The sequence below is a fragment of the Lichenostomus cassidix genome, chromosome 12 (assembly GCF_008360975.1).
Source record: "Lichenostomus cassidix isolate B80296 chromosome 12, HeHo_3.0, whole genome shotgun sequence".
Lineage (NCBI taxonomy): Eukaryota > Metazoa > Chordata > Aves > Passeriformes > Meliphagidae > Lichenostomus > Lichenostomus cassidix.
In genome coordinates this window covers 8,478,384-8,503,691 of record NC_139493.1, presented here as the reverse complement: position 1 = coordinate 8,503,691, position 25,308 = coordinate 8,478,384, and the positions used below count along the sequence as shown (strand labels likewise).

The window sequence follows — 25,308 nt, the reverse complement described above, 5'->3', positions numbered from 1 at the left end:
ATCTCAGGAACTTCTGTGAGCACTTTTATAGAGCTCTCATTTGAAGAGAGACTTGAATCAGGACCTGACTTTGAGAGATGGCCTTGTGTGTGTGTGTACTTGGCTGCCTGAAGCACTTACCTGATTTGGTGTGTTTTTCCTGTGTCTCCAAAATTTGGGAGAGGAAAGAGCATAATCTTAAGTTCCCTCATCTTCTCTAATGGAAAAACACAAAACTGGTCGTAAGTAAAGCACACAAGTTCCACCTGATGAAGTTCTACCCAATATTAGCCTTTGCCAGACCACTTCAACTGTGTATTTCCTGCAAAGACAGTCCATTTCTTCACTGAAACACTCAAGTCCAGAGTTGGCTCATCCTGGAACTGAATGAGTTGCATCAAGTGCAAGAGTTACACCTTCCCCATGGCTGGTGCTCACCAGGGCATTGGAATTGCTCAGCAGCTGCACAGGAATGGTGTGAGCTGCCAGGTTTTTCTTCAAATGGCTGAACAGTAACTTCCCACATTTCCTGCTTTTCCTGTGTGCCAGGAAAGGAAGCAGTAGTTTCCAACCACAGGGAGCTGGGGGCTTTCACATCATTCCTCTGCACGTAATCCTTATGTGTCAAGCCATGATAATTTTTTATTGTTCCCTGTTGCTACAGGTAAATAGCTGTTAGTTGTTCTATTCAGGGTAATGTGTTTTTTAATATATTTGGACATTTTCTAGAGATCTGTAAAAATCATATCTAGGTTGCTGAACCATTGATTTCAGAAGTGCCTTCTAACACTTCAGCATCCTTTGCTTCTCTGTCACGACAGATGTCAGAAAGATGCAGGTAATGTTCATTACTAAACAAAATTTTAGGCCAAAAAGTGCTTCACTGCACTTCTCTCACAATGATGGAGGTTCTTTAAAATATTATTTGCCTTATTGCAGGTTTAACAATTCATATGGCAGAATTGCAAGTGTAACACCAAAAAAATGTCTTGATCTGTAAACTGAAAGAAAAATTCTTATTTCTAGACAAGAAAAACACTTTTCCTGTTTTATTTCTCAGCTAAATTCTCTCTTCTATGTACAGTTTGCAACTAAAAGCCTGTAAACTGCATGCCTTTTTTGGGGGAAGGTATATATTTGAACCATTTCTTGGAACTTGAGCTGTTCTGATGTAAACTGAATGTAAAATGAACATTCTCTGTGCTGTTTTTAACTCTAAGTATCACTGTTTCAGGCACATAAACATTATTGGTGCTCAATTTCTGGTTTTATCTGCCTTGCTTACGTAACACATTCAGAAATGTGTTAAGATTTATGTGATGGGCTAAACCAGAAGATCATTAAAGCAGAAGGCTCACTTCTACAATTGTGAATCTGGGTGCTCTGAAATAGTAGTAGCATCATGTTTTCCAGGAGACCTTTTTTATGGATGACTATCTCATCGGTAAGGCTCTCTTAGAAGGCTTGAACAAGGTCAGCAGCATGTTTATCCATTTCAGTCTTCTGATTTCTTAACTTGCAAAGAATAAAGCTTGCTCCATTTGAATTTACCAGGCTTCACCACATGGAATAATGAGTATCTCCAAAATACCCTGCTGCCATTTTAGATTTCTATTTAAATGTAGTAAAGGGAATTAGAAACAGAAGTAGCAAATTGTAAATTACTGTTTATTGGAAAGGCAGTATTCTGGGTTTGGTTGTTACTGTGTCAGAGCTGTGAACTCCTGTGATCATCCCCATGGAAAACTTGTTTTTGTTAGTCCTCTACCATGATGGAAGTATTTTTGTTGTTTTAATTTTCATGCAGACTCACCTTTTACTGCAAGTCCCAGAGCACACATGTGTCTGATGGGATGCTGGGCTCTCTCCTTGTGAATTGAGACATGGAAGCCCAAAGTGCAGGAACTCCAGTTGTGGCTTAGTTAGTAGGTGATTCTGTGAAACCAGGCAATATTGTCCCTCGGCTCCTCCAGGTGTACAGGAGGGAGTGTACTTGCAGAGTGCTGTTTTATCACCAGAGTGCCTTCATCATAAGTCCTCTGGAAATTGCAAGTTTTCAAATTATCAAAAATTACAGTTAAAAAACTATACAAAAAGTCTAGGAATTACAGCTGCATGCATTTATTGTTATTCTCCTGCAGCACCTGGCTTCAGTGAGGTGAGACAGTATGACCCTTCAGTGTGTGAGCATGCAGGGTGGAAGGATAAGCTGAAACATTTGCCATAACTCATACATTAAGGGCATTAAATAAAAGTTGTGCCTTGATATAATTAAATAGGCAACTACATGAAGCAAATACGGTGCTAGACAGCTGTTGGTTTAATTAAAAAAAAAAAGGAAATAAAAAGGCAAATATGTTGATCTGGTTATGCCAAAGAGGTAGGAGAAGTGCTTGGGAGAATTCTGTCTTCAGCCCTGCATTGGCACAAGTTTTTTGTTTTAATTGCTCCTGAGTAGGAGGAGGATTTAAATAAAGATGTACAGGCTGAGGATTGTCTTCTGAAGTTTTGTTGCAGGTCAGTAAGACCCCTAACAGTTTGCCTCGTAATTTGATAGGGAATGTCTTTCCCTAACAGATCTCTGGGATGGATTCCCAGGGTGCTGTGGAGCCTTTGCTCTGTGGTTTGTGTGATGTTGTGTTCCTAAGTTAACCTGGGGGTGGTTTTCATGCCAGATCCTGCAGGTTGCAGAAGGAGTTAAGCAAAACAAAACAAAAAACCAACAAAGCCTACCTAGGTATAATAATTAAGTAGGAATACATTGTATCATGTTAAAAGTGCTTTATGCTTGTCTTTAAAATCTAGTTGAAGCAGTATTGTCTGCATATAATGCTTTCATTATGTGTGTGTAAAGATAGGAATCTAAAAGAGACTGTGATTATTTACTTTCCGTTTATTATTCTAGTTCTTTCATCATGAAAGTTCTCGTTTGCCCCTAGGGAAGTGTAATTTTAAATACTTTGCCAAATCTTCCTGTGGTAGGAAAAAGATATTTTAATGACTGTTCTGCTGTAAGGCATTGTCTCAGTTGTTTTACTGTACATCTGATGATGGAGCCTTTTAAAGAAACACTTAAAACCAGATTTTTATTAATCTGTATGAATGTAATAAGAATATTTGAAAACTGTGTTATTCAGAATATATAAAACAAATGTACATATGGAAATAGTTGTTAACCAATTGTCTTATTTTTAAATGTCATAATTATGTTGCCTGTACTTACACATTTTGGGAAAAAAGGTGTCTGTGCATGTAAAGTTGGATTTCCTGCAAAGAAAAAAAACCTGATTATCATAAAGGGTGGCATTTATAATTGATTGTGCAGTCTGTTCTGAACTTGTTACTAGTATGAAGTAGGAGTGTGTGACAATGGTGTTACAGTTTTCTCATAAGCCATTGTCACCGGAACTGTTGCATTTCTCTTTTGATGGAAAGAGAGCAAGCTGGAGAAGTCTGATTTAGATGATGTTATTGGAAAGTACATAATCATGGTTATCAAGGTTTCTAAAGGCAAGGTTAGCAAGCACTGTAACACGTCATGCACTTCTCGTTTATCCAGCTGTGAACTAGAGTGGAGTCCCTCCAAGCTCTGCCTGGCACCTCAGTGTTGCTACTCTATTAAAGTAATGGGCCTTGAAGAGCATAGTTAATGTCCATATCAGAGATTGGCATTTTCAAGTTGAGTCTGGGCTGTAAGCAAGGCTTTGGGTAGAGCCAGGTGAGCAGTTCAATCTGTCGTGCAGGAGAGGCAGTAGTGGCTTTTTGCAGAGCTGGGTGAAGCAGTGCAGAGTTTTAGGTGTTACAGACTTCATCAGTCTCATAGGGTTCTTTGCCTGACAAAGAGATCTGTGCAGCTTTGCACCTTGAGCAGGCTTTGGAACCAAGTGTGGAGTGTGCCTGAGCCTGTAATCCTGGCTGGACAGGGCTGGTTTGGCACAGCCATACTGAGTGCCTTTGTGTCTTTGTAGTTAATCTGTAACACAGAAGAACTCTGCCTCTGATGAGCCAACTAGATTTTGTTTTCATTTCCTTCTAATTTTAAATGACATTCAAAGCTGTTTCAAGAAGTGAAAATCCATTCTTTTCCTTTTCTCCTGAAATGAATTATTTCTAAATATTTCTCCACTGAAAAAAATCTTACGCTTGATTTGACATACATGACCATGCAAGTGGTTGCATGTTTGAATATTGTGCTTTGGTATTTGACAGAGGTTTGTGGAGGTGTTGTTTGCTCAAGTCCTGGTCATTGTAAATCATGTCTCAGTTATGCCTCTATGAGAATTAAGTCAGGAGGTGGTACTGCCGTGGGCTATCCTGTGTTTGGAGATTGCCATGTGGCACATAAAGTGAAAGACCAGACTTTCATGACCCAAGATCTGAATTTTGGGCTGATGCAACAACATTGGTTTTAACAAAAAATCTAGATGTCATTTCAGTCTGTTCTCATTTGTGAATTGAAAGCTGAAACAGCTGATTTTCCTGCACATGTTAACTTCTTCGGGTTTCAGTGTTGCTTTTCTTTCCAACTGTCATAAATGTGAAAATGGTTCAGGTGGTGCAAATGGGTGCAGGTTCTGTTTCCCACTTGCTGGATCGAGGTATGAATCTGTCGTCTGCTTTGACATGGTGAGATCTTTCACTTGAGAAACAAAGTGCAATTTCTAAACCAAAAAGTTCTGAGCTAACCAGCAACAGAAGTGAGAGGAAACTTGAAGTTGTTTCCCCAGTGTGGAAAATCACATTTAGCTGTGCCAGCAAAGACCTATGTATAAGTGCTGTTCAAGCTTCCTAATTCATCTGACTGCATCGTTTTAAAGTGCAACTCAGCTGTCAGAGGGAATGACAAGCCACTGGAAGTGGTCACCTTTCCAGCTGGCATAGTGCTCTCAGAAGAGGCTATGCATCTGTCTCTTGAGAGCCAGACTTACAAAATGTTTGAAGCTTTGACAAACTCAAATGCAAAGAACCCTGCCTTGAACACAGTTTAAGATTACTCATCTGAATAAATAACTGGAAGAGTGGTTCTACATGTACTGCTCTGGGTGGATTTTTATTAATGGGACTGATAGGACCAATTGGAAGTGATGCATCCTCATAAGTAAGGAAGAGTGAATTGGATGAACTGAACTCTTCAGTACAGGAGGTAGCATCCAAAATTGAAAAGAGAGTGTGACAAGGCATCTATTTGCTACTTGTTTCAATAGCAACAGAAATATTAATAATGCATTCACCTTACATGAAATACAGAACTTTAATTTCCTTATTTTATGTGTGTCTGAAGGTCTTCAGGCCTCAGCCTCTTGGCTGCTATTTTGAAAAAAAACAGTGATCTCTCAGGGACAGGGATGGTGTGCATTTCTCTTAGAGGCTGTATTTGCTTGCCAGAGCTAATTGCTCAACTGTTATTTGCATACAGATTTGCATAGAGTGCAAGGACTTTGATCTTAACAAAACACATATTTTACGGAACAATATTATCTTGAGGGCGATTAAAACTTACATAAACAAAGGTGATGTTTGTACTGGCAAACTCGTCTTGCTCCTTCTCATTCTCTCCCCACCCCTTGCTTCCCCCTCACCCATCCACTGCTGATGTCACTGCTGCAGCTACAAAGATCTTGGTTGCTTTCAGATGCTGTCACCTGCATAATAAAGCAGTGATGGAGCTGTATCATTTCTGAGCCTTCAGAAGTGTTAGCAGATGTTCTTGAAAGCCAAAGAAGGTGCAGCATGAGAGAAAGCTAAACTCACTGTAGAAACTGCAGAAGCTAAGAGAGACTAAATGTAGACATGTAGATGGTAGGATAAAAGCCTGAATTTCTTTTTATCTCAAAGCTTCATAAAATTGAAAAGTTTATGTTCCAAAGCTATTTGAGCTATGTATGGGTGGATTTGGAAGGAAGCTTGGTCTGCATGGTGTGAGTTGATAGAGCTGTAGATGTGTCACCCTGGTGTGTAACTTCAGCTGATGGATTTGTGCTCAGCACTTGCTCAAGGGCAGAGTTGTGCTGAAAATCTCACCTAGGCAAGGTGTGATTTCAGAAGTCACTTCAAATTATATGAAGATACTGGTGAGCTTTACGTTGCACATTAAGAAAACTTCTTCCCCAGGAGGGTGGTGGAGCAGGTTAGCAGAGATGTGCAATCTTCGCCCTGGGAGGTTTCCAATCTAGCATTCCAGATAGCTCTCCTTGGAGGGGTAGGTTGGGCTGAATGACCTTCAAGGAGAGATCCCTTCCAACTGCCATCTCAATGGGTCTGAAGAACAACACTTTTCTTCAGGAAAATCTTGTGAGAATAAGCTTGCCTCCGGGTGTCTGTTTTGTTGGGACACTGAAATAGTTAATATGTGAATTCAGTCACATATCAAATAAAGGGTCAAGGATGTTTTGACTCTATCAAGATGAAAGATCAAATGTTTTTTCATTGGGATTGGCTAATGCACAAAAGAATAACCTTCAGGAGTTCTGAAATTCCCTAGATTTCTGTCAGGGATTGGCAGAGTTTAGGGTAGTTATGGCAGTCCTTTACAGTCAGAAGAATAACGAAGCAGCACAGGTAGCAGGAAACATTCTGAAGGTAACACTGACACACAGGCATTGGCAGGTCATATGTTGAACAGTACAGACCTCCACAAGTGATTTACCAATTCAAAATAATAAAAAGAAAAACCGGCCATATTGCAACATAAAACATGGGATGGATTTGATGTAATGTTTGCTTTTTCTTAGCATTAGTCATGCTTTAAAGTATTTGGAAAATGCTGTTGGTTGTTATGAGTAGGCTAGAAAGCTTTCTGTTGGATTTCCAGCATATCACAATATTAATTTAAGCTTGAGATCAGAAATAATAATTTTGTCTCTCTCCTTTTTTAACCATCCCACAACAGATATGTTACATTAAATGTTAGAGCTCTGCCTGCAAGTAAATAGAGTCCTGTCAATCAGAGCTGTCCAAAGTTGAAGTCAAAACGTCTGCCCTACTTTTCTCCATGGAAAAAGAAATCCTAGCAGGAGGTCAAAGAATGGAGAGTATAATGGGAAGGCACTGTGTGTGACAGCATGGGAAGAAGTGGTATTTTTGACATATTTTTGATGTAGTTCTGTGGTGCCCATTCATGGGCATTACAGAAGTGATTTCCATGTGTAAGGAAAGGGCACTAAGTCCTAGTCTGTATCCTTGGTGGGCTTCAGGAGCTATTTCCACCCTTACTGGGTAAGATGAAATAGGGAAAACCTATGTGTACAAACCTTAACCGAAGCCCTTTCTTACTGAAGTTATAGACAATTGTGTTGCTTTGATTAATGCATGTTTTAAGATAAGGTTTTGCTCTGATGCTCTAGTTTTAGCTGTAGCACTAAAACTTGTTTTCCCAAGGAAATCTTGAAGAGAATTTTCTGAATTACAAAGCATTTTTTAGCAATAGCTTCCCTGTAGCTGAAGTGGGAACAAAATCAAATTTGTAGCTTAACATTAAAATCTGAATGATAGAATTATGTATTTTGAAGTACAGTGATCTCTGAATTCATAGATACATGTCTTGAACGTCTTTATACATCAGGTACTTTCAGAAACATACAGAAGTGCATTTATAATGTGTAGTATTGTGCTTTATAGAGAATTGGACTCCAGTTACTCATAAGAGACACTGGTTGTAAAAAATACAGAGAGTTTATTATCTCCAGTTTCACCATACTGTTTAAACCAAGGTGCCTTTCTTCTTAGTAACTGTTCCTTATTAGAAAATCCAAAGCTTTCACAATAGACTTTGATCTTTACTGTAAAATGGAAGGAGGAGGAAAGCTTTCACACCAAAATGCTAATAATGTTCTCTTTGTTAGTGCCTTTGTATTGCATATTAAGTGGATCAGCCTATCAGTTCAAGTTCTGCAGCTTTGTAAGCATCCACCTTCCCATAATCCAGTCATCTCTGGACTCTGGCATGGACTATACTTTTTTTCAGCTGGGGAAGAATGCAGTTTATCTTTAGTGAAGTATCTGTCCTAAGTGTGGGTGGCTCTGTTAAACTAAAAGCATGTGTGTGGTAGGTGCACTGTCAATACACTGTTTCTGTATTGTTAAATGGGTTTATTGTATGAGCAGTAATTACTCTCCAAATTCCTGATGCCTAATGATTATACAATTGGGTTTTTACACTGTGGTGTGGTAAGTGGAATGCTTGTTGCTGTATTCGAGTCTCCTCAGTCTGTCCAGGAAAAAAAGGAATTAAAATCCAATTTCCTAGGAAAGACTTGTGTCTTGTAGGTAGGGAGGAAAAAAACCAAACCCAAATAAAAAACCAAGACACAAAAAAGCAGATCTTTCCTAGTAAATTATGATAAAGTTTTGCATTTTTATAGTCCTGTTGGGTGCACGATGACAGGGTCAGTAGGCCTGTGTGCATTTTCAAATTGTTTACAAGTTGCTGAATTTTAGACTTTCTGGATTTTTTTTTTAAATCTGCTTTTTTTCATTTATACTTTCTCAGTCCATTCAGTGGTTAGATGTCATTGCAGTGAGCCTCTGGGCATTCTGCCAAGTCTTCAGTATTGTCAGGATGCTGGATAAAGTACAAAGGAAAATGCTTGTCTACGTTTCCTTGTAAAATTTTATAAGTAATGTATAACCTCAGAAGTGAGATCATCCTTATTAAAGTAAGAGCACAGTTAGATGAAAACAGGACTGACTGTCATTTTCCCTGACTATCTGTACAGGTGGTTAGAATGTGCAGATCACTTCAACATACAAGAACTGTAAATATCTATGAAATAAGAAGAAAAACTAAGCTAGAACTGTTGGCTTTTGGCAGCCAAAGTGTCTGTGTTTAGTATTGTAAAACTGTGGAGTAGTGTAAATGTTGAGATAGCTGAAGATAAGCCTTTTCTGAAGAATTAAAACTGAACAAAAACAGTTTAAAATTTCAGCAGCTCTGCATTATTATTGCCCATCTTCCATTTGGTCCTGTAGTTTGGCAGAGCCATGTCCCAGTGCACTCTAGTGTGTGGTTTTCCACAGCTGTTCTCATCCTTTTTAAAAAAATGACTTTGTGTAATTTTTAGAGTTGGTTTTACATCACCAATTGACATAATTTTGGTTAAAACATAGTAAGATATAGGAAAATGTGTGGAACGGGACTAAATATTATTTTGTCATAGACTATGGTGAAGCTGATTGCTCATTTCCGTGCACGTGATTTCTCTGTATCAAAAAACCTCCCGAAATGTAGATACTCACTTGCAAATCAGAATTGAGGTGGAGCAAGTGCCTCATCCCTCCTTGTGCTCCTTTTCTTTCAGTGTGTTTTGCCTGTACATTGCACTGCAAAGAACAAAGCAGTGTAGCTGCAGTGTTTCTGCCCTGCATTTTAGAGAAGATGCCTGTAAATGAGTCTGAATGGAGATTGTTATGCTTTGATACCAGTTGAAAGGAAATCTGTGTCTGTGCTTCAGAGTACTTGCTAGGCAAGATTATTTCATGTTGTAAGTTGCAGATTTTTTACATGAGAGTCTGAGGACAGCCATGCTGTGCCTGCTCATAGAACAGACAGGATTTAAGCCTCTGACACTATAATGACAAAATCAAAAGTGATTTTGTTTTTCCTGTAGGAAAATAGGAGAAAGGTATTTAAACTGATTTGTTTGCTGTGCTCACGTAATTACTTCTTTTTACTAATTTCTCTCTTTTTCTTCCAAGTTTGTGCTGAAGCTTTCAATCCAGATGAAGAGGAAGAAGATACAGAACAAAGGGTAAGAGTGAGGGAATCACTCCATGCATGATTCTCTCTACAGCTTGACAGGCAGATGTACATTGCCTTTTCTTACCACTTGTGCTTTTCATGCTGAGCATGGTGTGGTGACATTGGCAAAGTGATACTGCTTGGAAATTAAGACCCACTTTGTCTCATGGATTTTTTTTTAGTCACTACAGCTTTAATACAATTTTACTTCAAAGTACTCAAGAGCTGTACTTAAGTCTAACATCTTTAAAATTTTGGCTATTTTCCTTCCTTAATTATCTTAAAGGCTTGTTGAAGCAATTCCTAGATCATTGATGCTGTTGAGAAGAATTAGTTAAGTTTTACCACAGCTGTTTCTTCATGGGTGCTTAAAATTCCTTACATGCTTTTTACTGTCTTTCTTGTCAGAGCAGTTCTGCTTGAGTAGGAGAAATGCTTGGTTGAAATATTTTAAGTCTGTGGCCACCTGTTTTTTCTCTTGTTCTTGAAAGTTGGGAATTTCTAGGAATTGCAAATCCAGATACTGTAATTGTATCTTTAGAGATGGTTTTGTGTGAGCAAATTTTTTAGCCTGGTTGGTAAGAATTAGTGTTTTCTCCCTGGACTTCTGGTGTTCCTTTCCAGATTCCATTGCAAGGATGCTTAACACTTCTGCAATGAAAATCTAAGTCTAATTTAATTTCTCTCTAAAAGGAAGAGATTCTTCATACATATACTTAATACATAATTTTATATGGTATAAAAAGAAAAAAAATGCTGTGTGTCTGGTTATCCAAATGTTTGTAAACTTGGACATACTTATTCCATGAAAACTCTTACTTTTCTTGACTGCTGATTCAGTATTCTGTTTTCTTTTAAAACAAGGATCTGAGACCTGCTTAACTTTGGACAATAACATTTTAGAAATGCCTACTGATATAACTGGTTTTTGGAATCCTTGTTATTCCAGAAATTAGAAGTGTTAATGTGGTGAATGTCAGGTAATTTTTTAAAATATATTTTCATAATTAGCCGCTAACAGCACATATATAAAGATTTTTATGATACAGAGAGTATTGATTCCTTCAACCTAATGAGATTTATATTTCCATTTATAAATGGAAAGAAGTAACAAAATATCTCAAACAACAAATCTTTTTAAAAAGTAATTTTGTTAGAAAAAAATACACTTCTTCCATAACTTCATATTGGGTGGGCTGAGTCTCATATATGTTATAAATTGCCTGTTTGCCAACAGTAGTTATACTGGAACTAATATAGCCAGAGTTTAGGCAGAAAACTTCACTTCTTCCTGTTTCATATGGTCAAGCTTTGAATTTGTCTGTGGCTGTGTTAGAAGGGAAGGGAATGAAATGGAAAAGGCATCTTCTTTTTTGTCTTTCTTGACTGTTATTTTTCACATGTTAATTGTCAGCATAATATTTTTCTTATGTGTCTTTCAGTCTTGCATTGTATGTTTAACTATAAATAGTTTATGTCAACAGTGAAAAAGGACTGTATACTTTTGACACTTAAATTGTTCTGCTTTTTCATGCTGAAGGTTTAGTCTGTAATCATATTTCTTTGTTGTCATGACTGTTCTGTTCCTCTTTGTTTTAAAGGTTGTTCATCCAAAAACTGATGAACAGCGATGCAGACTGCAGGAAGCATGTAAAGATATCCTGCTCTTCAAAAACCTAGATCAGGTAATAGCATTTTATGGAAATCTTAAATGGAGTTAATTTTTTGTATATACAGTTAATATGATCTAGAAGTCCAGACACAGTTTTTAAAGACAAGAAAATAGGATTCTATTGAAAAGATAAGGCATATTTTCAATGTAGTGGTGCCTAGAGATGCTGCAATGATAATTCCCAACTTCAGGAGCACAGTAAATATTTCAAGTGTATCAGCAGCATGAAGACTGGCTTGCGTGTTCGTGCAGTGTATTTTTAGAAACTCAGCTGTGATCTACATCTTCAACTTTGAACATCTGGTCATTGAAAATGCAGTGAAAGTATATTGTTAATGGGCTTGGGAATTGCAAAGATGGTAAGGCAGGTCAGCATTGAGGCAAAGCATTTATATGGTGTCATCTTTCTTGGCTTTCACAGCATCCCTGGCTGTGCTGCCTGCAAGAAAAGGAAGTTTAGTTGTGCTCATCAGGGAAATCCAGCTGGAGCATGCTGGGCAGACCAGCATGATTCCATTTTCTGTGTGGGCTCCACATCTGTATCTGTCCTGTCTCATCTAGCTAGAGGGGCTAGAACTGCAGCTTCTCTAAGACACAGACTATCTAGGGAAATAAGTCTATGCAGAGTCTTGTTCAGTACAGCCCTAATCATGACTGGGGCACTTAGATGATGACAGTATAGATAATTTGCTAATAGATCACAGTGCAATATCTAGACATACATAGGATGAAACACCTGTGCTCTTGATATGAATTGATGTGTGTCCATTGCAGTGAGGCTGTGTCAGATTATACCAAACGTGTGAGTGTGCTTTGGCACTGAAATGGTTTGTGAAAATTGGGCCATTTGGACATAAATTTGAGGTAATGGCTGTTCTGTGCTAGAAGTCTGGTTGTCTGCATTATTGAACATATTAATAAGCTGGAAGGGTGTGAGGAGCTAGTGGAAATCAACATGTTATATTAGTATTACTTGTATTTTTGTACAGTAAAACCTAGAAAAGTGTGGTGCATGTTGCAGTTCACTATCCAGACCAAGTGAAATGAACTCACCCTTGTCCAGCAGTAATGCTAAGGTGTATTTTCTGATAGTTGGGTTTTTTCCCCCTTCCTGTTCATTTTCTAGGAGCAGCTGTCTCAGGTCCTTGATGCCATGTTTGAGAGGAAGGTGAAACCTCAGGAGCATGTGATTGACCAAGGTGATGATGGAGATAACTTCTATGTCGTTGAGCGGTAAGCAGCTGTGCCTGTGAAATGTAGAGGATGTTTCTTTTCAGCTTCTTAGAAATGGCAGAGAATGTTTACTGCAGGACAGTTTCTGAAGGAAAATAGTTTGTTCTGTGTAGTTTTTGTGCCCATCAGCATAAGCATGGGTTAAAATCAGCCATATTATATGTGTCTCTAGACCAGGTTATATTTTTTTCTGAAGGAAGGAGTACAAAAAGCAGAAAAAGTAGCCCTGTGGTAGGGGAATGGAGAAGAAATTATTTTTAGGAAGGAGAATATAGGAAATAAAAGTCCGTGATAGTGGCTACCATGGAACAACCTGGACTTTATCCAATTAGTTTTGATGACTGGCTTTAGAGTTGGGGTTGCTCTGCCTCTGTGGGTCATGGTTTGTATTCGCAGAGTTTAAGGTGCCATTTCTCAACTTCTTTCATCAAGCAAATTCACATCATCATTTTGGGGATCGTGTATATGTGCAACATGCATATAATAGATACATGTATACATGACACTTCGAGTATCTTTTGCCCTTTTGGAAAAAAACTGTTACTGTGAGTAACTATATCGAAAGAGTAATTAAGAACACAGATTTACCACCTCCTGCAAAACTGTAGTATTAAGCAGAATATTACTGAGTGATTTATAAATGTCTATTGGAACTTGATCTTAGCAAACTGCTTTTTTGATGTACTGTTACCTTGCTTATCACTGAAATAATGACACCATTAATATTGTATGAAATGCTTTCAAAGCAATTCTTCAAGACAGGTTGTTGCCTTTTGAATTGTTACTGTGTTTAAGGGATTTGCAAAAGAATTTCTAGGTCTAGAAATTGTTTGTTTGAAATGATTCTTGTTAATTTTAAGGACATTCCCTTTCTGTTTAGTGAAATTACAGAACATAAGGCTGCCTCAAATATATTCCAACCATATGCTTGTTTTGCTGTCCTCTACCATATCAACCCATTAGCCTAAACTGGTGCCCCATTTCTACACTCTGTTTTATCTTCCTCAACTGCTCTCCCTCAATCTAACCCCATGTCTTTGGCTAGGCTGGGTAAGTTCCTCCTCTTGCCACAATCACCTGAGAGATCAGCTGTTAGAGATAAGAGTGAGGTACTGCAGATCAGAACTCAGGGAGCCAGAGCCACCAGCTCTGCAAAGATGAGATCCATGCAGAGCAGTGCTTCCTAATCTTGAGGAAACTTAACAGTCAGTTTGGGAGCCTCTCAGAAATGTTAGATACCATCAGCCTATCTTGATGTGTTTCTGTGCAAGGCTCTTACCCTGTTGGTCATTAAAAGCTCTCTGCTATGCTTTTTTACCTAAAATGAAGAAGTGAAATGGAACCTTATCTTAGATATTCACGTAAATGCTTTTATGGTCTCTGTTCTACAGATGTAATGTTATTCCACAACAGGTTTTTTCTGTCAAGAGATAGTTGTGTTGGAAGTTTTCCGGATTTTAGGTTTTTGTTTTGTTTTATTCCCAAGTTAATAGTATGTGGCAGAAAGGTTGTGCAGTGAATGAAATTAAACTTGGTGGTGTCTAGTGACACAAAGCAGCCTTTGCTGTGAACAGTAACTCAGCTGCTACTCTTTTGTTGGCTATTTGGTTATTAGAAATAATTTCTGCAGTTAGGAATTTTTACTCCTCTCTTCCTTTCCAGTCTTGCTCCACCTCCCCACCCTCTTATTTTTTCATGCAAAAGAATAGCAGAATACTGGTCTATATGGAAAACCACAATATTTCCACTTGTTTGCAAGTGCAAATTCAGAGGACTCTGGTTCTTCCATCAGTAGGAATGGCTTGTTAGTCCAATTAATGCCTAAATCTCCCTGAAGATAAGTTTCTTTCTGTCTAAATGAACAGTCACTTTGTGTTCTGGCATAGGCCTTTTTCCCCCCCTCAAAGTCTTCTACTTGCACTACTTCCTCATGAGTGCTCGTGTCTGAGTGTCTTTTACCATGCACAGAGGGGCAGCAGCAGGGCAGGTGCAAGCTGAGGATGCAGCAGGTGTTCAGTGCCCTCTGCATGGAGGGGAGAGCTCAGAGGGATGTGTTGCATGGCTGAACATGGGATGCTCATCGCTGCTGATGAGGCACCTGCTGGGTCTGTGCTGATTGAGCAGTCATCACTCAGGAGGGGCAGCATTGGCCTCTGCTGCCTCTTGGAACAGACTGATCCACAGTCTTGCTGAGCTGCCCTCTTCTGCTTTTTTGCCTTTTTTTTGCCTGAGGGTTTTATATTTTTTCATGTCAGTACTTTTCACTTGAGTCCTTGGGCTCGTAACGATTACCATCTCAACAATTACACTTCGGTCTGTTTTTATTCTTATCTTGCAGGGCTTTAGCTCATGGACTCTCACAGTTCAACAACAGTTTTCTCAATAAAGCTGAGCCAAGGTCACCCAGTGTTGCCTCACCAGTTTAGTCCTTGGGTCAAAGACAGCTGAATGCTTGGCTGAAGGTTATGTGCCTATAGTTATTTGGAAATAAATGGCACTAGTAAGTGACTTTCAGGCTGAAGGACAAGAAAAAGTTGTTGTTTTGCTTAAGGTGTTCACATCTGACTCTTCCAGATCAAAAAAACAACTCTGAAGATTGTTGCCTCTGGTGCCTCTCAGAAAATCATTAAATAGATAAGAGTTAGCGATACTTTCCATCAACACTAATCCTTTTCTAGTTTACTTTTAGTATGTAGCTGGTTTCTTACTCTCCTAGGTGTGAGTAAGCAGTAGAGTATAAGAGGTGTTTGGTAAGATTGTTACACAGTCTTGTCTGCCTCCTTTTCTCATCTAGTACCATTTCTGGTCATTCCTTTTCTTTTTTTCTTATGTGCCTAGTGATGCTCTGGGATATAATACCATTTCTTCTGACAAAGATCTAAACTCATCAGGAAAATTATATGTGTATTCAGCTGCTTAAAGCCAGGGAGGTGTTCCCTACCTGCTTTTCTCCTGGGCATGATACATTTTGTGAAGTGTCTTAGGCCAGTGGGTAGTCCCTGAACAATCTCTGTTGCCATAGCTAAGAATTAATCAAGCCTGCTCAAACTGTATTTTTAAATTATTCTTTGAAGCCCCAAGCATGGCAGTTCTGAAGGTGTTACAGACACTTGTTTGACTTTTAAAGGGCTACCTTTCTGTGCACAGCCTTTTTTTCCATAGGCAGTTCTTGTGGTGCAGTTTGATGCGGATTTGTGTCTTGACTTCTGACTTGGTATACTTGTACCTGCATCTTCATCAGAGTAATCTTTTGATTTGTTGTAAATTCCGGAATACTGTTCTCTTAACTTCATTATAGTGCAGTAAGTGTGCTTCATGGAGAACAGGGTGAGGGAGGCCTTTCCAATTTTAAGAGGTTGCAGCTTGGTCTGAACAAAGTGCAAGGAGATTGCTGGTGGCTGGACATTTCCTCTTGATCATTAAGAGATCTCATCTGATGTCAATATGTTTAGAGCATCTTGGGGTTATGCTATACACATACCCTGAAGCTGGAGTTGAGACAAACCCATAGTAGCAGGTGAGCAGTTGAGTGTGCCCCAAAGGTCCTGCAGCAATGCTGTCACTGTGAAAATGGGTAGAGATGGATCTGAGTCACTCTGAAGAGGCCTCACTGGATAACATACATGCTGTGAAATGTTGCTGTTAAAGACGATGAAACTACTTCTCACCCTGGCCAGAACATCAATGTCAAAATACTGTGCAGAGGAAACCAAGTGGATCCTGGCCATATCTCTTAGGAGAGAAATGTTTTGAGACGATTATTGTGAAAATAGTGTAGATAGAAGCAACCGAGAATCAGGCAGTTGGAAAGCTCAAGAAGTTCCATCTCACACAGCAATAAAAGGACTATTTGTGTAACAGCAAAAAGCAGCTTTCGAGATTTGTACTGGAATGTTGTCTAATAAAAAGTGTTTATTCTGTTGTTTTCCAGAGGATTGTACGATATTGTTGTAGCAAAAGACAACCAGTCTCGCTGCGTGGGCCGCTACGATAATCATGGCAGTTTTGGGGAGCTGGCATTGATGTACAACACTCCTAGAGCTGCCACCATTGTTGCCACAACAGAAGGAGCCCTTTGGGGACTGGTAAGGAAAGAAAGTTGCTTTCATATGCGTAATATTTTAAGCAGTAACTCACTTTGTCCAGAGCTTCTCCTGGTATGGCTCCTCTCCTCAGAGTTATTTTATCAGGATCTATTACCTCATCTCCTGGTATAATAGATCCATTGTGCAGATCTTTTTGGCTGACTTTCTAGAACAACTTGTCTGTAAAAACTGTATCACTAGTTCTATCTGTCCCTTTATAGTTTAGCATTTACTGTAATTGTGGCTTTTGGGAGGGGATGAGAAAGCCCTCCTGGTTTTGCTTTCATCCTGCAGAGGACAGGGGAGGCATTAATGCACTTTTTTTTTTGGGAGGGGGAAACAATATCTAGACGTTCTTTATTTTCAACTCACCTTCCTACCATTTTGTCTCCTTTAAGGGAATGGGAAGGTGTTAAATATCATCTTGAGGATGTTAGTAATTTGAAGAGGTCAGAAAACCGCCCAGAGCTTTGTTCTCCTTCACAATAAACTGTCGTGATGTTTCTGGTCCCTTTCTGTTACCTTGGAAGAGGTTCTCGGGTCAGCATGACCGATGAGATACCAAGCTAAAGGATGGTGTTGCTTTGTCTCTAGCCAGCAGTGCTGAATGTAAAGCTGTAGCCATTAGTTTCCTTTTTTAGTTCTTTTCTCTGCACTATTTGGATGGGGTTATTTTCCCAGCGCTCTCTTACTCATCATGAGGGTTCGCATTAATGAGTGGATTGTGTGATCAAGGGAGCCTTTGAAGGCACAAGTGTTGTGTGCTGTCTGTGTGCCCCGAGCTCCTCGGCAACTATCGCTGGGGGTTGGCCGTGTGTTGTGACCTTGATTGTAGGACTGATAAGCTGCTACACATGGCTGTTTATGCAACCTCAGTGCTCCCTGGGAGATCTGACTTCCCTTTTCTTTGTGAGCTGGAAGAAAAGAGTTTGGTAAATCAACCAGGGAGTAATGTCAGAATCTCATTTCTGGAAGAAGACAGAACAAAGCTGCTAGCTACAAACTGAGCTCATTCATAAAAGGAAGAAAATGAGAAGATGATTCTTTGTTCCAGTTTGCCTTTGAAAAGAACTGCACGAATTGGGTTAATTTTGGATTTAGTTTTTCTGTGATTATGTTCCATTAATGAGCAAGGTGTAGATGGAACAGGGACTTCTTGCTAGTCATCTGTCTTCTGAACATTTTATTAACTAAGGCTGCATTTTCCTCTCAAACTTCAGTTATTTCTTGCAGTTACTCTGTTTTTTGTCACGTTTTATTGTACTATTTTGTCCCTGACGTAATTTAAACATATTTTTATTAGTCTGCAGAAAGGCACTGCTAAAGCTCTTTGGTTATCTGCCGTTTGGGAAATGTGGATTACTCCTGCTGCATTGCAGGCTTAGGCCAACAGGAATCTGGAAGGCTCAGGCACAAAGCAGTTATCACAGTGGGGCCCTTCTGGAGCAGGGAAATGTCCTCAGCCTTTGCTGCTGAATGTGTTTGGGGGGAAACCTCATGATCACACACGCTGCCTTCACAGCTCTGCCTTTTTTCTCAAATACTGCTGCTTCTCCTCCCTCAGCGATACTCTCAAGCAGGCGACTGCTGATTTTTTTATGCTTTTGTGATTCCCCCACTGTTTCTGTGCCTTTCTGCTTCTCCAAACATGAAAATTTGAAGCGACTTTAACTGCTGAAGAATTCCTTTAATAGCAGAGAAATCCCTTATGTTTTACCATCTCTTGTTCTCCTTTGGATAACAGTAGTACCACCCTGCCTTTCATCTTCCTCATCCTTCAACTTTAATGTTCCACTAGTATCACCTCTGTTAGTCCTTGTTTCAGATTACAAGCATTTGCAGCCTGCATCCCTTAAAAATGTCCACTTAATTTAAAATACCTCTTCCTCTCAAAATGTTGCTGCTTAGGTATCAGCTGATGGTTTTGGCAACCAGAGGAACGGATGGCTGCCAGCACTTGGGATGTTTCTAATAGTGGCTTTTTTTTTGGTGTTATTTCCCTAACCAAATTTCTGCTCCTTTTGATGTTTACACTCACGGGCCCCACCTGTGCCAGGCAAACTGCAGCTCTGGCTCTGTGGGCGATTCAGCGGCGATCCAAGCGGGACAAACGCTAAGAGAAACGCCCGGTGGGCAGCTGCCCTTCCCTTTCGGCTGGCAGTGCCGCTCGGTGTCGGCTCTCCCGGGGCTCTCGCTCGGTGTTTGGGCTCTCCCGAGGCTGTCAGCTCGGTGTTTGGGCTCTCCCGAGGCTGTCGCTCGGTGTTTGGGCTCTCCCGAGGCTGTCAGCTCGGTGTTTGGGCTCTCCCGGGGCTCTCTCTCGGTGTTTCGGCTCTCCCGAGGCTCTCTCTCGGTGTTTCGGCTCTCGCTCGGTGTTTGGGCTCTCCCGAGGCTCTCGCTCGGTGTTTGGGCTCTCCCGGCCGGTGCGATGCGGTGCGGCAATGGAGATGCTCCCGCTGGCCGCGGCGGTGCCGGGCCCGCAGCGCCGCCCTGTGGCCGCGGGGCGCAGCGCGGGCGCGGCGGGGCTGGCAGGAGGATTTTGCCCCAAATTTAGTTTTCGCACACACCGAGCTGGTTTTGCTTACGGAACACGCGGACAGCGGGCAGTTAGGAAGTGGTCCTTCCAGAAGCTGGCTCTTGGATCTGAGAAGAGATCACCTGAGAAGGTGGAGTGAGCAAGAGTGCTGATGTTTGATATTCTGTTCCTGACCTGTCTCAGACCAGTATAAGTCTCCACTTTCTGAAATCTGTGACTCAAGTAGAGAAGAATCCCATTCAGGCTTAGTTCTGCAGTTGCCTTAACAAGTGCTAGAAATCTGAGTTTTCACTGGCTTCAGCAGGTAGAGCAAGACTTCTTCATTGAATGCAAAAGCATGAAAAATATATCAATAAATATGCAAACAAAACCCCCAAACTCAACCCGGAAAAACAGTATAAGATAGAATAAAAATTGAATTTCCAAATGGTTATCTGAGAAGGATCAGGTCTTAGAGCTCCCTGTTTTTCAATTTGTTATTGCCAGAAGTGCTCTCCCAGGAGCTGTTGCAGTCACTGTTGTGGTGGATATGGTATCACTTTAGCAGCTGGCTTCTCAACCCCAGCATTTGCTGTAAATACTTGTTCATGTTTGTCAGTTCTTTAAACAGGGAGCATTTCAGTGAAGAGGAGTAATGTATTTCTCTGTGCTGTTTCTTGCAGGATCGAGTGACGTTCAGAAGAATTATACTGAAAAACAACGCAAAGAAGAGGAAGACGTATGAATTATTTATCGAGTCTGTGCCCCTTCTTAAATCCTTGGAGGTAAAATGTCTCAGAGACATCTACATCAAATTCTTGCATTAGCGGTAGCTCTAGTCAGTGTTCCTGCTATATCAGAAATCTGTCATTTTTGCTTAGAATGAAATATTAAGTGCTGCTTTGGTATCATATTTACTACCCACCTTAATCTGCCTTTGTTGAAATGGTTTGGGTTTATTTTCCCCAGATCCTTTATTCACAGTAAGTGTTTTGCTGATTTTTATCTCAGCCTGATTTTTTTCAAGGTTCTTTACCCAAAAAAAACCCCCACAAAACAAAAAATCACTTATATCGGGGAAGAGGTATCAAAGTGCAGATTGGAACTTAGGGCTGTGGTTTCCTTTGAGGGTGTGATACTGAAGGATACAGTCACTGGGGTATTTGGCCTTTATCAGCCAAGAATGGTTTCAAATTTGAGACATAGGTGTGGGCTGTAGTAGGTCTTGCTTTAAGCTTAACTGATATTCAGGAGTTAAACTGCTGAAGGGAAGCAGTGCTACCTGGGGACACAGTGACAGGTGTCCTGTTGGGGTATGTGATGCCTGACTTTAGGAGCAACATGTAAATTGTCACTTCTGTTGATTCACCCTGTATTGTCAGAGGGCTTTTGGAACTGGCCAGCCTGCTTTGGCATTAGTATGTGCCTGTCTTAGCCTTAAACCATAATTTAACTTTGCTTTGTTTTCTCATCATTAAAAAAAAAATCTTTTACAGCATTAATGTTTACTGTTTGAACTCTTAATCCCTATGGTAGAAGATTAAAAAATGGCAAAGTATTTGCCACAACAACCTCTACTGTGTATTGTTTTGGACATGTGTTATAGCTGTGGAAGGGGTAAATTACACAACACCTTCTCTCTCAGTGCCTGGTTTAAACTGGTTCCATCAATGTGACTTTTTTTGAGCACAGAAATGACTCAAATATTTAAAGATACAGAAAAATAACTCATTAGCACTGGAAGGCTTTTCGCATGACACATTGCAGTTGAATCACGCATGGACCAGAATTTGATTTCTCAAACATAGGCAAGATGAAGGTGCATTTGGGGAATGAATGGATTGATTACAACTGAATCATCTGCTGAATTTTAACTGTAGGATTTTCTTCCTTTCTTGGTATGATTTTTGCACTGCTCTGAAGCAATGAAATTATTTTGTGGGGTTCTAAATGGGTGGTGGGGAAACAGTGGAGATAATTCTTATTTCTCCCTTCCTGTTTGTGAAGACTCAGGCATGTTTCCTGGCATGCCAGGTGGTGCCTCCTGCCCTTGTCTGCTGGGCATCCCACTGCAGGGTCTCACAGCTCACAGCCCTTGTCCTTGGCATGTCACCTTCCTCTTCACTCTAGGAATAAGTTCTTGGACACAATACCCCCCCCCCACATGCTCAGGTATATAGTGATTAAAATATTTTTAAAATGTGTTGCTGGTATTTTTCATTAAAATTTGTTCTTAGGAAGTTAGTAACATTTTTTTCTGAGTGTTTTCTTCAAATTTCAACAGAATCTCAGAGGAAGTGATTTTTTCCTCCTCCCCTTTGCTCTAAACCAGCCAAATCGGATACATTTTTTAACTGGGGAGGTAAGAAAAGCACAGGGATGGGACACTAGGCAATCTTATTTCCCTGTTGATTATGGTTGTCTTGAGACCTGTGTTGCAGTACTATGACCATGTCTTTTTGGGGCTGTATTTATAAATTCTGTGTTTGTGCGTCCAGTGAATGATTGTTTCAGGAGGGGTCATAGAGATTCAGGAGAGTTCATAGAGATGACCTATAAATGATGATTATTTTTAATTTTCCTCTTTGTTCCAGGCATCAGAGCGAATGAAGATAGTGGATGTTATAGGAGAGAAGGTGTATCAAGATGGGGAACGTATCATTTCTCAGGTACTTGAAATCTAAACTTCTCTTTATCATTCTCCTTTCTTTGCTTCTTTTTTTCTGTTTGGAATTGACTTACAGAATTCTCTTACTTGGACCAACTTGGCACTTATTCTTTTAATACTTCAAATTTGTTTAACCTCTTCTTGAGTGTTTGGGGAATGGATAGTCTGTATTTTGCTGCAAATTTATTCTATTGCTTTGGCTTCCGGGTATTTCATCTCTCATCTATGTTTTATAAATCATCTTTGCAAGGATTCGAGATGAGCGTGCCTTCAGAAGCTGAAATTAAATGTCTCTCTATGTAGTTTTCCATGAAAGCCCCCAGCTAGACTTCTAGGCCCCTATGACCAAATTATACGAGTCACTAGCTCTAAGAAACCATCAGGGTTAATTGGAGCCACTGTTTCTCCTTGTGCTTTCCTGAGGTATTTTAGTGGGCTGGTCTGGCTTCAGTTGACATCCTTTGGTGGTTGATGAATGTTTTGTCTGCTGTAGTGGATCAAGGCCAGGGTGGTGGAACACGAAGCTGGATGAACTCAAGCTAAAACTGTGTGATTTTTTTTTTTTTTTTGGCTGTGACACAAATAACTTTTTGAAACACTGTTACTGTCAAAACACTGGATTTTGCATCAAGTTTATCTGTGGGTTGCTGTGTTGTAGAAGTGCTCAAGTTCAAGTAGAAGTTAACGCAAGAAAGGCTTACCTGAATTTATGGGTTTTTGGTTACAACGTTGTTCTTGTTTATAGATGGAATATAGCTCCTTGATAGTGTCTTGAATAATTGATCTTAATTACCTTGAATGTCAGATAACTGAATATAGGAAACCAGCTTGCTGATAACTGTCTTCAGTTATACTTCACTCCAAAAATACCCTCAATTTTGTAAGTTGAAACTTTTGTTGGGTAAGGCCCTGAGAAAACTGAACTCTCAGCAAAATCAGAGCATATGAATCAGTCTCAAAACTGGGAATTCATACCATTAGCGATCCAATTACACAGTTGGTTTTAATCTTTTGTAATAACTGCATTAAGGACGAAGATGTAATTATCCCTGAAAGAAGGATTAATAGTTTGGATAGGTCTGGGTGATGGTAGTACTCTGCTTGAGATGATGAAATTCTCTGCTTGGAAAAGATGTGATAACTCTTGCATTATAGCAGTTGCATCAATATCAGGAACCCCTTTTCTCTTGTGAGTAATTTCACATTTTAATTACCTTTCTGGAGTTTGACCCTTCAGTTAAGGGCAGTAGGCTTAAAGCACTTAAAAATTGTTAGTAGTGTTATGAGGATGTCTCTCACTCAGTTTGTTTCCATTCTTTTTAAGAATAAAGTACTCTTCCAGCAGCTTCTCTTTTCAGAAGTTAGCATAGAGCATTAGTTCATGCTGTGATGGATGGCAGTGGTGAATGAAAAGTTCGCACTGGATGGCTTACAACCATCCCTAGGAAAATTAGCTAAAGGTCTAATTTCTTCTGTAACTCCGTATTTAAATCTTACGTCATCTCCCAGCCCATGTTTCATACTCAAGTTACAACCATTTCTCTCCATCCTTCCCATCACATTCACCATCTCTTTGACCACTTGATGTAATGTCAGATTTCTCTCTCTCCTCACATTGTTTCAGGTTTTTTTGTGGAGCTGCTCGCATTCCCTTATCAGTTCCTTTTCCAGCCTTTGTCTTCCTGAAGCCTGTAGTCCCTTTGCTTTTGGTTTGTTGCAGGAGGCATATGCCAGATCTCCACTTGGACTTCCAGCCCTATGCCAGGCCCCTAGGGCCAAATACAGAGAGGGAAGTCCTCTCTGTCACAGATAAAACTTTAACACTATAAAGTGCTGCTGAAGCTCTCCAGAGCAGATGTAAACTGGGATGGCTTGAAGATTTGAAACATGATGACATTGAGAGAGATGTGAAAAATGTTCTAGAACCTCTCACAGGGTGACAGAATTGTTGAGCTTAGAAGGGACCTCTGGAAGTCACCTTGTCCAACCTCTCTGCTCAAGCAGGGTCACAGAGACTTCAATGGAACCTTCTTCCTGCTGAAAGAAATACAATTGCTAAATCCCCACTTTATTAAAATTTGCTTCTGAAAATTATAGGTCCTGCTTAATTTCACTAATTTTTGCCTGCTTCCATCAGGATCAGAAGTTTTGCATTTAAGTGATTTTGCTATATATCATTATTCTTCTTTGTGTTTCCCTTTCTTCCTGCCCTCTCACTGAATGATGTGCTCTGATAGCTCCTTCTCTGTCGGCTCCTCTGGTGTATTACCCAACCAGCCACCTTTTAATGTTAAGAATCTGAGTGTTTGTCAATTCTAGCAGATTTCTGCAGAAGAACTAGTTCAAAGTGAATGCATTAATACCATTTATACATACTTCCATAGTCAAGTAAAAAATAATTTATTTTACCTTTTCTTCTTCACAGGGTGATAAAGCAGACTGTTTTTACATTGTAGAATCTGGAGAAGTAAAAATCTTGATTAAAAGCAAGGTGAGTTCAAATGAAGTGATTAGGCTTTGTATTAATCAATCCCTGATTTTACTGATTAATACAAGGGATGTGAAAAAACCCACCCTGAGTTATTCTACTATATTTTATGATGTTGATCATCATTATTCATGTGATGTAGGTTGTAAACTCCCATACCTGTTCTGAAGCAGCCAGAAATCACTGTACTAAAGTGCAAAGGTCTTCTGCTTCTCTCTGCTGCTCTGCACACTAACCTGATACACTCTCCCTGGTCTTAAGAGTGGAGATGAAACTTTTCTTCCATGATTACAGAAGACTGCGCATTATAAAATGTGGGGTCTGTTATCTCTAGTGACATACTAGATGTTGGCATTTGAATAGATCTCTGTACAGCCAGGGAAACAGCATGTGGTGCATGATAAAGCCTGTGTTAGGCTACGTAACAGCAGTTCCCAAAGCTGTAGCAGTAAATACCTGCCAGTCTCAAAACCTGTGGGCTGGCACATACTTTTCTTACAAAACTTCCAATTGAACATGGTATTGAGGTGTTCCACCATGACTTGGGAGTCACTAGGTTAGAGGCCCAAAACCAGTGAGCTATTGTACATGTGTAAAGTATCTGGGATTAACTGTAGCCTTGTACAAGGCAGAACTGTGTGCAAATAATGAAACTGCACTCTTTGACAGACTATGACGAGTAAAGAAGCTAATCAAGAAGTGGAGATTGCCCGGTGTCACAGAGGGCAGTATTTTGGAGAGCTTGCACTTGTTACCAACAAACCCAGAGCAGCCTCTGCCTATGCTGTTGGGGAGGTCAAATGTTTAGGTAAGCAGATGGTCTGTGTTTCCAGTCATCCACTTCTGTTCTTTGCTTGTCTCATGGACTGTGCCTGTGTGAGCAGCCATTCAAAACCCAGCAGTCTTTTGGTAACTGGCAGTCAGATTCCAGAAGC

At 40.0% G+C, this 25,308-nt stretch overlaps 1 protein-coding gene across 1 annotated transcript in view; it reads left to right on the top strand.

The window, feature by feature from the left end:
- Window positions 1-25,308, top strand: part of PRKAR2A (protein kinase cAMP-dependent type II regulatory subunit alpha) — a 60,580-nt gene that overhangs the window by 30,758 nt on the left and 4,514 nt on the right. Inside the window, exons 3-10 of the mRNA XM_085072446.1 lie at window positions 9,673-9,725; window positions 11,317-11,400; window positions 12,514-12,620; window positions 16,552-16,705; window positions 19,901-20,002; window positions 21,812-21,886; window positions 24,311-24,376; window positions 25,043-25,181. Coding sequence (XP_084928572.1) covers window positions 9,673-9,725; window positions 11,317-11,400; window positions 12,514-12,620; window positions 16,552-16,705; window positions 19,901-20,002; window positions 21,812-21,886; window positions 24,311-24,376; window positions 25,043-25,181 — 780 coding nt within the window. The remainder of the gene's footprint in view (window positions 1-9,672; window positions 9,726-11,316; window positions 11,401-12,513; window positions 12,621-16,551; window positions 16,706-19,900; window positions 20,003-21,811; window positions 21,887-24,310; window positions 24,377-25,042; window positions 25,182-25,308) is intronic.